Source organism: Mizuhopecten yessoensis, unplaced genomic scaffold (assembly GCF_002113885.1).
Source record: "Mizuhopecten yessoensis strain PY_sf001 unplaced genomic scaffold, ASM211388v2 scaffold11017, whole genome shotgun sequence".
In the NCBI taxonomy this organism is placed as follows: Eukaryota; Metazoa; Mollusca; class Bivalvia; order Pectinida; family Pectinidae; genus Mizuhopecten; species Mizuhopecten yessoensis.
This window is the reverse complement of record NW_018408837.1, coordinates 632,976-645,490: the sequence shown is the minus strand read 5'-3', so window position 1 is coordinate 645,490 and position 12,515 is coordinate 632,976. Positions and strand designations below refer to the sequence as shown.

Here is a 12,515-nt window from a genome sequence, read left to right as displayed (position 1 = left end):
TGGAGTTATTACCCTTGGTTTCATTAATGCGATGCATGCGTTCCATGATGTTGTATTGCACTCATTGATCTACCAGTTATGTTGAATGATTTCTCTTTTAATATCAATTACTCACAAATACTTCATATATTTCAATCATACAAACAACTGCTCATTCAATGTGTGACGGGCGTATTATATACCGCTCGCGGTAACCTTGTTATATAAAGGAATTCCTTTCAAATGTTGTACTCATTCGGTAGTTTTTGTCGAATTCGCATTTTGAGTGGACCTAATAATTTGATGTTGCTTTTAGGTTGAGCCTTGACAAAGCCTTGCAAGGCCTTCATAAACATTTGCAGGTCTGCCAGGATTTATACCCAATATTGTTACATTTATAAACGGACAAACCGGTTATTTCGCATAAACAAACAGGCCACCTGCCCTCTGTTTCAACAGCAGTTAAGACAAGTTGGATATCAAACCTTTTGGCCCTTGCCATCGCCGGTGAGTCCTAGAAGGACAAAACAGCTGTATGCTGCATTCTATCTCAATTCATTTTCGGCATACTGTCTATTTTTCAAAGGTGCATTCGCATGTGAGTGTGTTACCTTCATCCGTTTAAAATTAAGATCCAGATCTGAGAGACCTAATATTATGTCATTGTATGATTTTTAACGAACAAATCAATATCTTTTACAGTACCATGACACGTTGTTGAACAAACAACAGGGCGTACTGATTCCACTGTTGTCTGATCCGATCGGTGATGAGGCCGTGTTGCGAGGGGTCATCCAGTGCATCGAGAACCTCACTATCAAGTAAGTGAATTAACGATTATTTTATACATTGTCAGGTAAATACAAGGAACCTATCAGATCCAACAACACATATTTTTAAATACTAAAATTTATTATACATGTTGTTTGGGATTGGTGTGACAATTAAACATTTCTAACCCTGTAGAGAGAAATAACATATACTGTAATTATGTACAACAGAAATAACATATACTGTAATTGTGTACAACAGAAATAACATACTGTAATTATGTACAACAGAAATAACATACTGTAATTATGTACAACAGAAATAACATATACTGTAATTATGTACAACAGAAATAACACATACTGTTATTATGTACATGTATAAAAAGATAATTTAAAACCCGGTAGACATATAACATCACACGTACTGTAACTCTGTATACAAAAATAATTTCTAGCTATTTACTTAGTGGTATCATTCTTTTAAGTCACCTTATCATTTGTTACACATCTTTTCTTTCATTCGTATATATGTAGTCTTTGACATAGTGCGACGACCTTTCAGAACGTCTGGAATTGAGGTAATATGTAATGCAGCAGTTTTCCCCCCAGAATGTTTTGAAAGAAGCGTGGTATTTCAATATTTTTGTTAAAGCAGCACTCTATGTAAAATCAAAGCAGCATGGTAACTTTAGATTTACTATGAATATATAGCAGAGAAGATCTAGGATAGCAGCATGGCAAGAAATTATAGGAGCATGGTGCCATGCTGCAAAAACAGCCGGGGAGAACACTGATGCAGTTTTTGTATACTTTAAACATTTAAGTGTAAAGTTTTGATTTGGTGTGATGTTACAGAGTAGCGGGTCAGTCTTACTTAGAGGATCACCACACCTTGACTTGCTTTGAAGTGTTCATGAACATTCTACACACAGTCCGAGCTTCCAAGATTGAGACGAATATAAAATGCAAGGTACCTGTACAATGAAATGGTTGTGGAGTGACCATGTTGTCAACACAAATCACAATATTTCTCATTAGATGATTATACAGTGCTTTACTTTCCCAAGATATAAAAAATTCACATTTCCTTGACATTTTTATATCCCCTGGCCAAAAGGGTGCCATTGCTTTTGTCATGGCACATTGTCTGTTTAATAAATTAAAGGTACCTAAATCTTTTATATCCACTCCTTCAGGAAAAAAGGAATTTTAACTTATTTTTGTTTGGAGCATCTTTTCTCCCACCCTAAACAGGTGTTTAGATAAGCTTGTCACATCCAAGGGGGATATAGCCTCGTGCAGAATGGCATGATCAAAGTCATAACAATAGTATGACGTCACGTCATCAATGCATTGACGTCATGTCAACCGTAGCAGACCATGGAAGACAACTCTGGATTTGCTAGAAAAACATGCAATCAACGCTTAGATTTCATGCAATCACCGCTTGTCGGCAGATTTGTGAGTGAAGCAGGATGGGAGAAAAGCAATCATCCCATACCTTGTGGGTGTGTCAGAGAAATCTCCAACCCTCGGGATGATATTCTCGAAAGTCTTACCCTCCGTAAAGAGCCTCAAATACGACATTCGAGAATATCATCCCGAGGGTTGGAGATTTCTCTGTCACACCCTCAAGGTAGGGGAAGATTCTATTAGTCTTAAGGTCAAGGGGATTCAACATTGTAAACACAGGTGTGGCAGCCCTGGAGGGTAGAGAGGTGGTTTACCTTCACTTAAAAACTACTGTACCAATTTTGTTTAAATTTTGAAATAAGAATTACAAAAAGGATAAATCAAGTTTCCCCAGGACATAAATGATCTTAATATGTAGATCTATCAATAACTTGAGAGAAAATTCAGATAGGCAGAGTTCTAGAGGAGTTAAGCACTCTCAGGAAACAGAAATTGAAAATCCATATCTTCAAGGTTCAAACCAAACTTATAGAGCTTGTTGCTGGATTAAAATCATGTCTTTGTAACTTGAAATGTGATTCATGAATTGTTAAATGTATTTATAGTGTAGTAAGAATTGTGTTGACAAAAGGCCTCCAGAAAGTGAATCATTTGGAAGATTTAATAGATCATCGTGAGCTTGAAGAAGTAGATACATAAATGTACTGCTTATAATTGATTCCAATCGTATTCAATTAAGTGAAAGAAAAAGTGAAAATGAAACGCTGTCTACAGGGAAATTTTCATCACAGTTTAATCTTTGTCCTTTTTTTGACCACTGCAATGACAGCAAATTTATCATGAGAGCAAATATAAAACGTAGCATATATACCATACATAGTAATTTTAGAAGAAGGGCAAATTTAACACTGGGCTAACAAGGTTTAACCTGTTAAGGGCGATAATTTGACTAGATGAAAATTTCACTTATACAGTACATCAAATGCTGTTTATTTTACTATTAAAACTGTTATACGTTTTGTGTTGAAGGTGTTGATCTGTTCGTTGCGCGGTCTACAGAATATACTAGGAGCCACCAAGATCATGCCTACAGATCAGCTTGGCAGCCTGCTGGCTGGAATCCGGGTAAGTTAGATATATATAGTATGTACACACTACATAATCCTTCGCTCCGGAGAAAACACTGTCAGACCCGAGTTGCATTGGTACCCATGTATGTCATAAGGATTCACAGTACGGCAATCTCCTTAGCTTCGCTCTCACAGTTAACAATGGTGGTGCTTTGGGAGATTCAAGGGTGATGTCTTTCTATAGAGGGGGAGCATGTCACAGTAACGAACCACTAGTCACGTTTTACTGACTTCGCTTTAAAAAAAAGCTTAATAAATAACCTTGATTACAAAACAATACCGGGGAAAAAAGTCACTATTTTGCTGCTGCAGTGAATGTAAAAAAAAACCAGTTGATCTTAAATAATTAAATTTCAGCAATAACAATGATCATCGCAATCATAAGTCCCGGAAAATCTTTAAATCAAGCTATATATTGAAAAAAGAAACTTAAACACAGAATTGAGAAAACGAGTGATCTAAAGTAAGAAATTATTACAGAATTTCGATGAAGTTGCTCCATATGAAACCAATTTACCCTTTCACCCCTATGTAACTTTAGTAGACTCTACCATTCATTGATCTGGATGAGGCCATTATGGTCTAAAGTGGTGAAAGGGTTAAACAAATTGTCTTTCCAATTAATGTCAAAATACAGGAGTCGAAATTAACTATTTTAGTCACAATGACCACTACAGTGTATTAATGTTGTGCAAATGATAAAAAAATTCACTAAGTAATTCAGAAACTAAGAACAGAAACTGTCTCGCTCTAGACTTTATGAATGAAGAAATGAAACTAAGAACAGAAACGGTTAATATAAACCAGCAATGATGCATATATATATAGGGCTATATAGATATATTGCAGACATGTTGGTGATTATCATTGTTGAATTTTTATGGAGTCGCCAGGAAGGCAAAAAAAACACCTTGCAGAAATTTTCAATTGAGGAATATTTGAACTAGCATTCTCATACTTTTAGAATTAAAATTCATGATGCTAGTAGATATGTGTTAATTTCAAACCAAGAAATATTTTGTCATTCCACAGAAAATGTTTCAAAAACAGGATCAAAATACTATATATACGAATTTTGTGAATGAGTTTAAATTTCCAACATTAAAACCTTTGTGAATATTTTGAGATCATTGCCATAAGATCCAAGCTTCACACGTCTGTGATATCAGTTGAACTTGGACTACTAGGTCAAAACATCGTCTTGAGAGAAGCACACTATACAAAAAAGTTAACAGATGAATTAAAATTCAAAAAACAAAATCAATCATACACAACAGATAAATCCATCAGTCTCATTATATTTTGGGTCACAATGAATCCATGCATGCAGACTATTAGCCCAGTAGGCATTAATAAGTAAGCTTATACATATAAACTTGAGCAGAACAAAGAAATATTATAAGCAATGACAATAACAACTCGGGCAACGACATACTAAAGAATTTATTGAAAACAGCTCGCTCACCGGGAACAGGTATAGACCTGTGTTCAGTAACAATGTCCGGTTGTTCGTTGCTAAGTTCTAGACACGAAGTTGTGAAATTTACCCGCGACATTTAACAACTATACAGTGTGTATAAAGTTGACTTTAATTCTGAACTAATCATTAGTCAGTCATGAATCTGATCAATGTTTTATGATATCATTTGTCAACCAATTCTGGTTTTAAAAGTCATATACATTGTATTGTATACATGTTCTAAATGAGGGAAACATAAATATCAAATACTCTAGATTGCCCTAAAGATGTCTCTGCTAACAAGGATCATAACATGCACATATTTGCCAAAAATGTCATTTTGTCTTCTCATTCTGAAAATTGAAGTAAGGAGCTTTAGGCAATAGCTTGTGTAGATTTCAGTCACTTTACACAAAGTGTCTTACTTTTTATGGCCTTATAGATTTTCTATAATGAAAACTTCAAAAATAAAAGTTTCAAGACTTGTATATTTTATTTAGTATGTCTAGTCTTCAATCCTTAGCAGAAAACATGGTTACACTTATTTCAGTGTGATATTCACCTTGGATCTAGGATGCTAGTTATTCTACATTATTTGACTTTGTAGTGTCCAGAAATGGTTCTAATTATTTTGCCACATGTGTGCTTGCTTTGTGTATTTCCAATCATGATGTGCCGACCTTTCTTTTACTAGTTATTTATTTATTTTTGTTCGTCTTTAGACGTACATGTTCCATGGTTTGTCCAGTTTCCCGGTGAATATTCCTGAACGACTCTACCCAACACCTCTGAGGCAGTATGACACGTCTCCATCCGGACAATCAACCCCACACGGTGAACAAAAACCAGAAGAGGAAACCCAGGGAGCATCGAAGTCGCAAGCTAGTAAAAAATCTAAGAAGAAGAAGGCAAAGAAATCGCCAGAAAAATCGAACAAAAGTCAGGATGGTAACAGGACTACTTTGACCTCAGATAATGGTCAAAGTGAAGGTCAAGGGTCAGTTACAACTGTCGGATTAGATGCAGCAGTTGACACAAGACCAGTCTGGGCTAAAATTGGTAGTTCTGATTCTGATTATTCGGACACTGAGGGAGGTCAGGGGTCGAGGTTGAGGTCGCACCACACAAAGGTCAGACAGTGTGCACTTGTATGCCTTCACACAGTGATAAAGGTTTGTATGACAGTTTTTTTTATTTTAAAGGAAATTTTCACTCACATTAAATGAGAGATGCGGCTTCCCTATTGTAATCATATTGTCTGTCTGTCCACACTTGGTTTTTTGGGAAATAATCTCAGAATCCAAAAGACTGATATTTTTGAAATTTGACATGTTGACACAAATAAACCTTTTTTTTTTAATGTGCACTAAGGACCTGTTCATTTGTGCGCGGAACAACCAGTTTGACCGTCTTTAAATGCAACATTTTCAGGTATAATTCCTGGCAGACCTGCAAATGTTTATGTAGGCCTTGCAAGGCTTTATCAAGGCTCGCCTGAAAACAGCATCAGATTTCTAGGTCCGACCTTATTTAATAAACAAACAACTGTGGTCCAACAGGTTTGACCAATTAAACAAATACGGCCTTAGGGTTTTAAAAGATTCCAAGGTCAAGGTCATGGACGTATCAGCTCAGTGTGTGTCGAAAAACAACAACATGCAAAACTGGTTTACCGCTTGTTTGAATATTTCTCTTTACTCATGGTCAGTTGTATGACCTTCTTAAGGATTAAAAATTTAATATATTTTTTTTTAATTGTTAAATCTTGAAATCATTTTGGGGAAAATGAATTTGGGTCAAATTAATTGGACTTTAAAAAAAGCCTAGTTACTAAAAAAGAGACTGGTGGGGTGGGGGTGGGGCAGGCACATGGCAGGACCGGACCCTTGCTGGTCTGTCAATGATCATTTTCACACAACCAAACTCTGTCATCTGAAGTAGTTGAAGGTATTGGTTGATCTACTGCTACCAGCTGTGCTGTGACCCTTTAATTGTTAAGACTATGAACAGAACAAATTCATTTGATGATATATGTCATCAAAACATAATTTTCTTTCTGTTAACTCTTTGTGAATGGCAAAACATTGTTAAACATAAAAAGCTCCAAAATATTCTGTGAATATATACTTATTTTAGCGCACTCAAATTTTAGCGCATTATTGTAATTTAACAGAATACTGTATAACATGAATTTGAATACTATCAGTTTGTTGACATTATTTATGATGTTTTTGCTCTATTGTTTACTCCCCTGAAATTTCATAATGAACTATTCCAACCATTGAATTGGACAAGTTCAAATGCGTCTTCAGGGGTGAATGAGTTAAGGAAGAAAAAAGTAAAATGATATTTTTCTGTTTCACAGCACAAGCTGTCTGAATGGTTCTGTAAAGTGTAACTATGAAAACTTGTTGTCCAGTTCAAAAGATTAAATAATGTGTGTGGTGGTAGACTTCCAAACCTACCTTTCTGTGAATGTCGTGTAAGGTCAGTGAACTTCACTTGTAACATGACTGCCTTTATTTTTACTACAGACCACTGACCGCAGGCTGATGTTTGGATACTGGTCATCCTTTATTCCGGACTCCAGTGCGGCCGGAAACAGTCCGCAGGTCCAGACACTATTCACGATCATACTGAAGGATCCGTCTCCAAAGGTTTATAAGCCTCAATCACAGCTTTGCATACCCTCTCACCAACATATATTTTTTATTAGGTTATCTCCCTCTCCTCTCGTTCCTATTCTAGAATAACCTTCTTAAAAAAATGCTGTTGTTACACATTCTCTTCATTTAAATTGCAGTACTGTAAAAGCATAATATTTCGTTGGGGATTTAATTTCGTTCATTCATGGTTTTATAAAAACCACGAAATATTTAATCCCAACAAAATTTTAAACACACGAAATATATACTTAAAGAAAAATGTTAAATAAAGTATTAATTTTATTACAAACACATGGTGTAATTACATTTAGACACAAGTCATGATTAACGGTCTAAATATCGCCACTGGCCAATTACTTGTGGCTTTTTCAATTGCATCATTAGCTGCAGTTATATGAATAGCTTCAACCTCTGTCAACTACTGACAAGGTACATGTAAGTCTACGTGAGTCTACAAAGTAAACATAATGTGTATATCGCTCTTTGTATATATGCTATAGAGCGTGACGGATATAACCGATACCCATCGAGTAAGTAAATCTTGCCCGATCATACGTACCTGTACTATATTTACCTGCACTGTGTCGTCACGCCTGTCAAAATACAGTGTTTTAAAATATTGATTCCATGAAATATAATTCTAACGTATTTGTCCCTCTACAAAAGCAACAAGATTTAACTCCAACGAAAATATATGCTTTTACAGTGTATTTTAAGAAAAACCACTAAAGATTAATGTTAGATAAGAAAGCATATTGTGTATCGGTCGAAACTGACCAGTGTGTTATTGTCTAATATTATTGTATTTCAGTGTCGTATGGGAGCTCTTGCTGCTCTGACTGCCCTGGTGGATGGAACAAAGACGTTCCTAGCTGCAGCAGAGGACAGGTGTGTAACGAATGGTTTCTTTGGATTTTATCAGTTGTTTATACCTAAATAATGCTCATTGGCCGCTGTTGTTTATACCTAAATAATGCTTGACATGACTGCTGTTGTTTATACCTAAATAATGCTCATTGGCCGCTGTTGTTTATACCTAAATAATGCTCAATGACAACTGTTGTTTATACCTAAATAACACTTAATGACCGCTGTTGTTTATACCTAAATAATGCTCAATGACCGCTGTTGTTTCTACCTAAATAATGCTTAATGACTGCTGTTGTTTATACCTAAATAATGCTAAATGACCGCTGTTGTTTATACCTAAATAATGCCCAATGACAACGGTTGTTTATACCTAAATAATGCTCAATGACAACTGTTGTTTATACCTAAATAATGCTTAATGACCGCTGTTGTTTATACTTAAAATACTTAAAGGCCAGGCCCGTATTTATGAAACTGTTCTCATGCTCAAGCATGGATTCTGTGCTCAAACCAGCTTTCTTGTAACTCACTTAAATCATGTCAAACCATCAAAAAGTCAAATGTAACCATTAAAAATAGTATTCGGCTTTACGTCTCTGCAAATTGTTTTCAAATTAATGAAAAAATAAGATTGTTTTATCAATTTATAAATGAAACACAAAATTAGGCTTGAGCACAAAAAACATGCTTGAGCATGGTTTTCGCTTTCATGAATACGGGCCCTGGATCCAGTTCCATCAAATCTGGTCCCAGTTACCTGAATGTTCCTAACTTCAGTTTTTACATAGATTAGCCTTGAGCTTACTGTAATAAAGATTTTTTTTAACTCAAGGATTTTCCTAAACTCCAGTATTAAATGTTTTCCTATGGAAAAAAATCGAAGTTAGGACTATTCCAGTAAAATATCTGTACCTCTCCAAAACTTAACAAGTTTGTCTTAGATATATACGTCCAGTGGAGGATTATAAATCAATAATTTGCAAGTTTTGGTCATGATAGTAGTGTTTTGTTTTGTATTCCTTGGACAGATACCCGAATATATCTTTTATGCATAGCCACTGAAGGGGCTGGGCTTATTACAAAACGATATACAATGTGATAGCATTTATTGGCATTTATACCGAACTGTAGTATATATAAATGGGCTTATTACTAGGCATGAGCTTATTTCTGGATAAATGTGAAAACAATACATTTTTAGATGTTTTGATAAGAAATTGAACAATAGTTATCTCTTTTCTCTTACAGTGATCAGATAACTGCCTTTACCCCTTTCTCCTCAATCCTCGGCTCGACCATCCGAGAACTGCATCGCTGTTTACTGCTGGCACTTGTGTCGGAGAACTATCCCCTCACCCTCACACAGCTCATCAAGGTGGGTAGTACCTCTTACCGTTAGCGAAGAACTCATTGCTATGTGTATCATTTACTTTGTACATACCAAAACGTATATATTTTCAATGTCTCCCATCATCTCCTTATTCTAAATTTTGGAATGTACATACCAAAACGTATATTTCAATGTCTCCCATCATCTCCTTATTCTAAATTTTGGAAAAAATATTGAAAGGGTCCCCATTTAGTTTAAAGGCTATTATTTAAACTACAGAAGGATGGATGTCACTTAATCTGACGGATTGTCAATGTCAGGAGCTAGATATTGTTAGAAAAAATTGAAAGTTTTTATATTTATAAGAAGGATTGGTGTTATTTGGAAATAGGGTAGGTTGGTCAGGATTTATTTTTATTAGCTCACCTGGTCCGAAGGACCATTGTGAGCTTATGCCATACTGCAGCGTCCGGTGTCCGTCCGTCCGTCAACTTTTCCTTTAAAACGCTACTAGTCCAGAACGGCAAAGTTGTTTTTGACTAAATTTGGTCTGGAGCAGCCTTAGGCCAAGGGGACTCAATTTTGTATAAACCGTGGGTTTGGCCCCCCAAGGGCCTGAGGGGCGGGGCCCAATAGGGGAACATAGCAAATTATTCTTTAAAATCCTTCTACTTCTGTAGGAATGACAGGATTTGGTCCATTTTTGGTGTTGAGCATCCTTTGGTTAAGGGAAACCAATTTTGTACAAACGGTGGGTCTGGCCCCCTTGGGGGCTGAGAGGTAGGGCCCAATATGGGAAATATAGCAAATTCTTAAAAATCCTTCTTCTTCTGTAGGAATGACAGGATTTATTCCATATTTAGTCTGAAGCATCCTTGGGTGAAGGGGTACCAATTTTGTATAAACCATGGGTCGGACCCACCAGGGGCCTAAGGGGTGGGGCCCAATAGGGGAAACATAGCAAATTATTCTTTAAAATCCTTCTTCTTCTGTAGGAATGAAAAGATTTGGTCCATGTTTGGTGTGAAGCATCCTTGGGTAAAAGGGAACCAATTTTGTATAAACGGTGGGTGTGGCCCCCCTGGGACCTGAGGGGCTGGGCCCTATAGGGGAAATAGAGGTAAAACCTTTAAAATCCTTCTACCATATGGATTAAGGGACTTTATCCTAATTTAGTCTGGAGCATCCTTTGGCCAAGGGGTCTCAATTTTGTATAAGCAGTGGGTATGACCCCCCTAGGGGCATAGGGGTGGGGCTCTGTTTGAAATATGTTATATCTCAAGTACTGGATGGATCTTTCTGAAATTTCATATGTACTTACAGCACCTACCATGGAGTGCTATATCTTTACTTCATACCAATTATTTTAAACATATTCAGGTGAGCGATACAGGCCCTCTCTGGGCCTCTTGTTTTATTTTTTATCTTTTTATCTTTTTATCTTTTTTGAGGGGTAGGCCCGGGGCTAGTTAAAGAAATTACAAAAATCACCAAGCATATTTTTAGGTCTTTTAAATAATAATATGGGATTTGAATTTGGTTTTGACACCTTTCTATGAAGTAGAGAGGGTATATATATGTAGTTGACTTGTTCATTCGTTTGTTTGCATCCAGTGGGCAAGTTACATTAACACTGGATGGAGTGTTTGATTGAGATAAAAATGTTAGGGCCCCTCGGAGGGTTGAATCTTTGAAGTTCGATTTATGGAAGTTGGACTCTATATTACATATTGTCTGTGTTCTTATCTCCAGTGTATAGCAATCCTGATCAGTAATGTGCCATACCAGAGAATGAAGCCGGGACTTTTATCCAGAGTGATCAAGCTTGTCCGCAACTTCCTCAACCACAGAGGTACGTACAATGCAGCAAGGCGTCTCTCGGAGCCCATACAACCCAGAAAATGATTTATTTATGTTTTTATATATATAACCTTTTTTTGCAAAGTTTCCAGCATTACAAAATATCTTACAATAGTAATTTTCACACTCGCTTGTTCCCTCTCACAACTTAATATCTTTGCATATTAAACCAGAATAGTCTATAAATGTGTTTCCTATATCCAACATTTAATTGTTTAGCTGTCTAATTTGTTTTCGAAGTCAATGCATTGACTGTTTAACAGCAATGCGATGTAAGAATTGTCTTTCAATATCTTGGAAAAAGAAAAAAAGAAAAAAAAAGAGCCTGTGTTCAAATTTTCAAGGAAATGGGAAGCCAGTCTGATTCTTATCGATAGACAATACAACGGTATCTAAACATTTTCTTCAGTGGTAGATAAATGTGTACAGTCAAGGTTTGAACTTAATTTTGAACCTACAAGCAATAATTTATTTGAAAGTTACAAGCAAAACAAAATTTAAACAAGCAAAAAAATTTGTCATGAATATTTTTTGTTTTTTTTGTTTTTCCAATGTAAGGAGGCAGTACCCAAATCGGATCACTACCCAAATCTGATCACTTTTTGCAAAAATACTTCTTAATAAATGTGTCAACAAATCGGTTATAATAACAATGATGTAGTCTTAGAATAGATAGCCATGCACCATTTTATGTCTACAGATGATTAGTTTTTAAGTTCAAATAGCACAAGAAAACGTAATTAAAACTCAAATGTCAGTGTTTTGATTACCTTTTTATACGCCCGTCGCACGTGAGCGGGCGGGCGGGCGAACGATGTCCGCTCGATATCTTGAGTAATTATTAACGGATTAACTTCAAACTTCACAACAAGGTTAATTACCATGAAACGTGGGACAAGTTCGATAACCGCCATTATCCGACCATAATTTCTGGAGTTATGCCCCTTTACTTGCCGAAACAGTGTCCGCTCGATATCTCGAGTAATTATTAACGGATTAACTTCAAACTTCACAACAAGGTTAATTACCATGAAA

The 12,515-nt window shown here is 36.1% G+C and overlaps 1 protein-coding gene across 1 annotated transcript in view; it reads left to right on the top strand.

Moving 5' to 3' along the window:
* LOC110464634 (HEAT repeat-containing protein 6-like) overlaps positions 1-12,515 on the top strand; it is a 40,917-nt gene that overhangs the window by 4,996 nt on the left and 23,406 nt on the right. The window contains exons 4-11 of the mRNA XM_021519963.1: positions 682-800; positions 1,608-1,722; positions 3,195-3,290; positions 5,477-5,926; positions 7,289-7,411; positions 8,232-8,308; positions 9,539-9,665; positions 11,373-11,472. Coding sequence (XP_021375638.1) covers positions 682-800; positions 1,608-1,722; positions 3,195-3,290; positions 5,477-5,926; positions 7,289-7,411; positions 8,232-8,308; positions 9,539-9,665; positions 11,373-11,472 — 1,207 coding nt within the window. The remainder of the gene's footprint in view (positions 1-681; positions 801-1,607; positions 1,723-3,194; positions 3,291-5,476; positions 5,927-7,288; positions 7,412-8,231; positions 8,309-9,538; positions 9,666-11,372; positions 11,473-12,515) is intronic.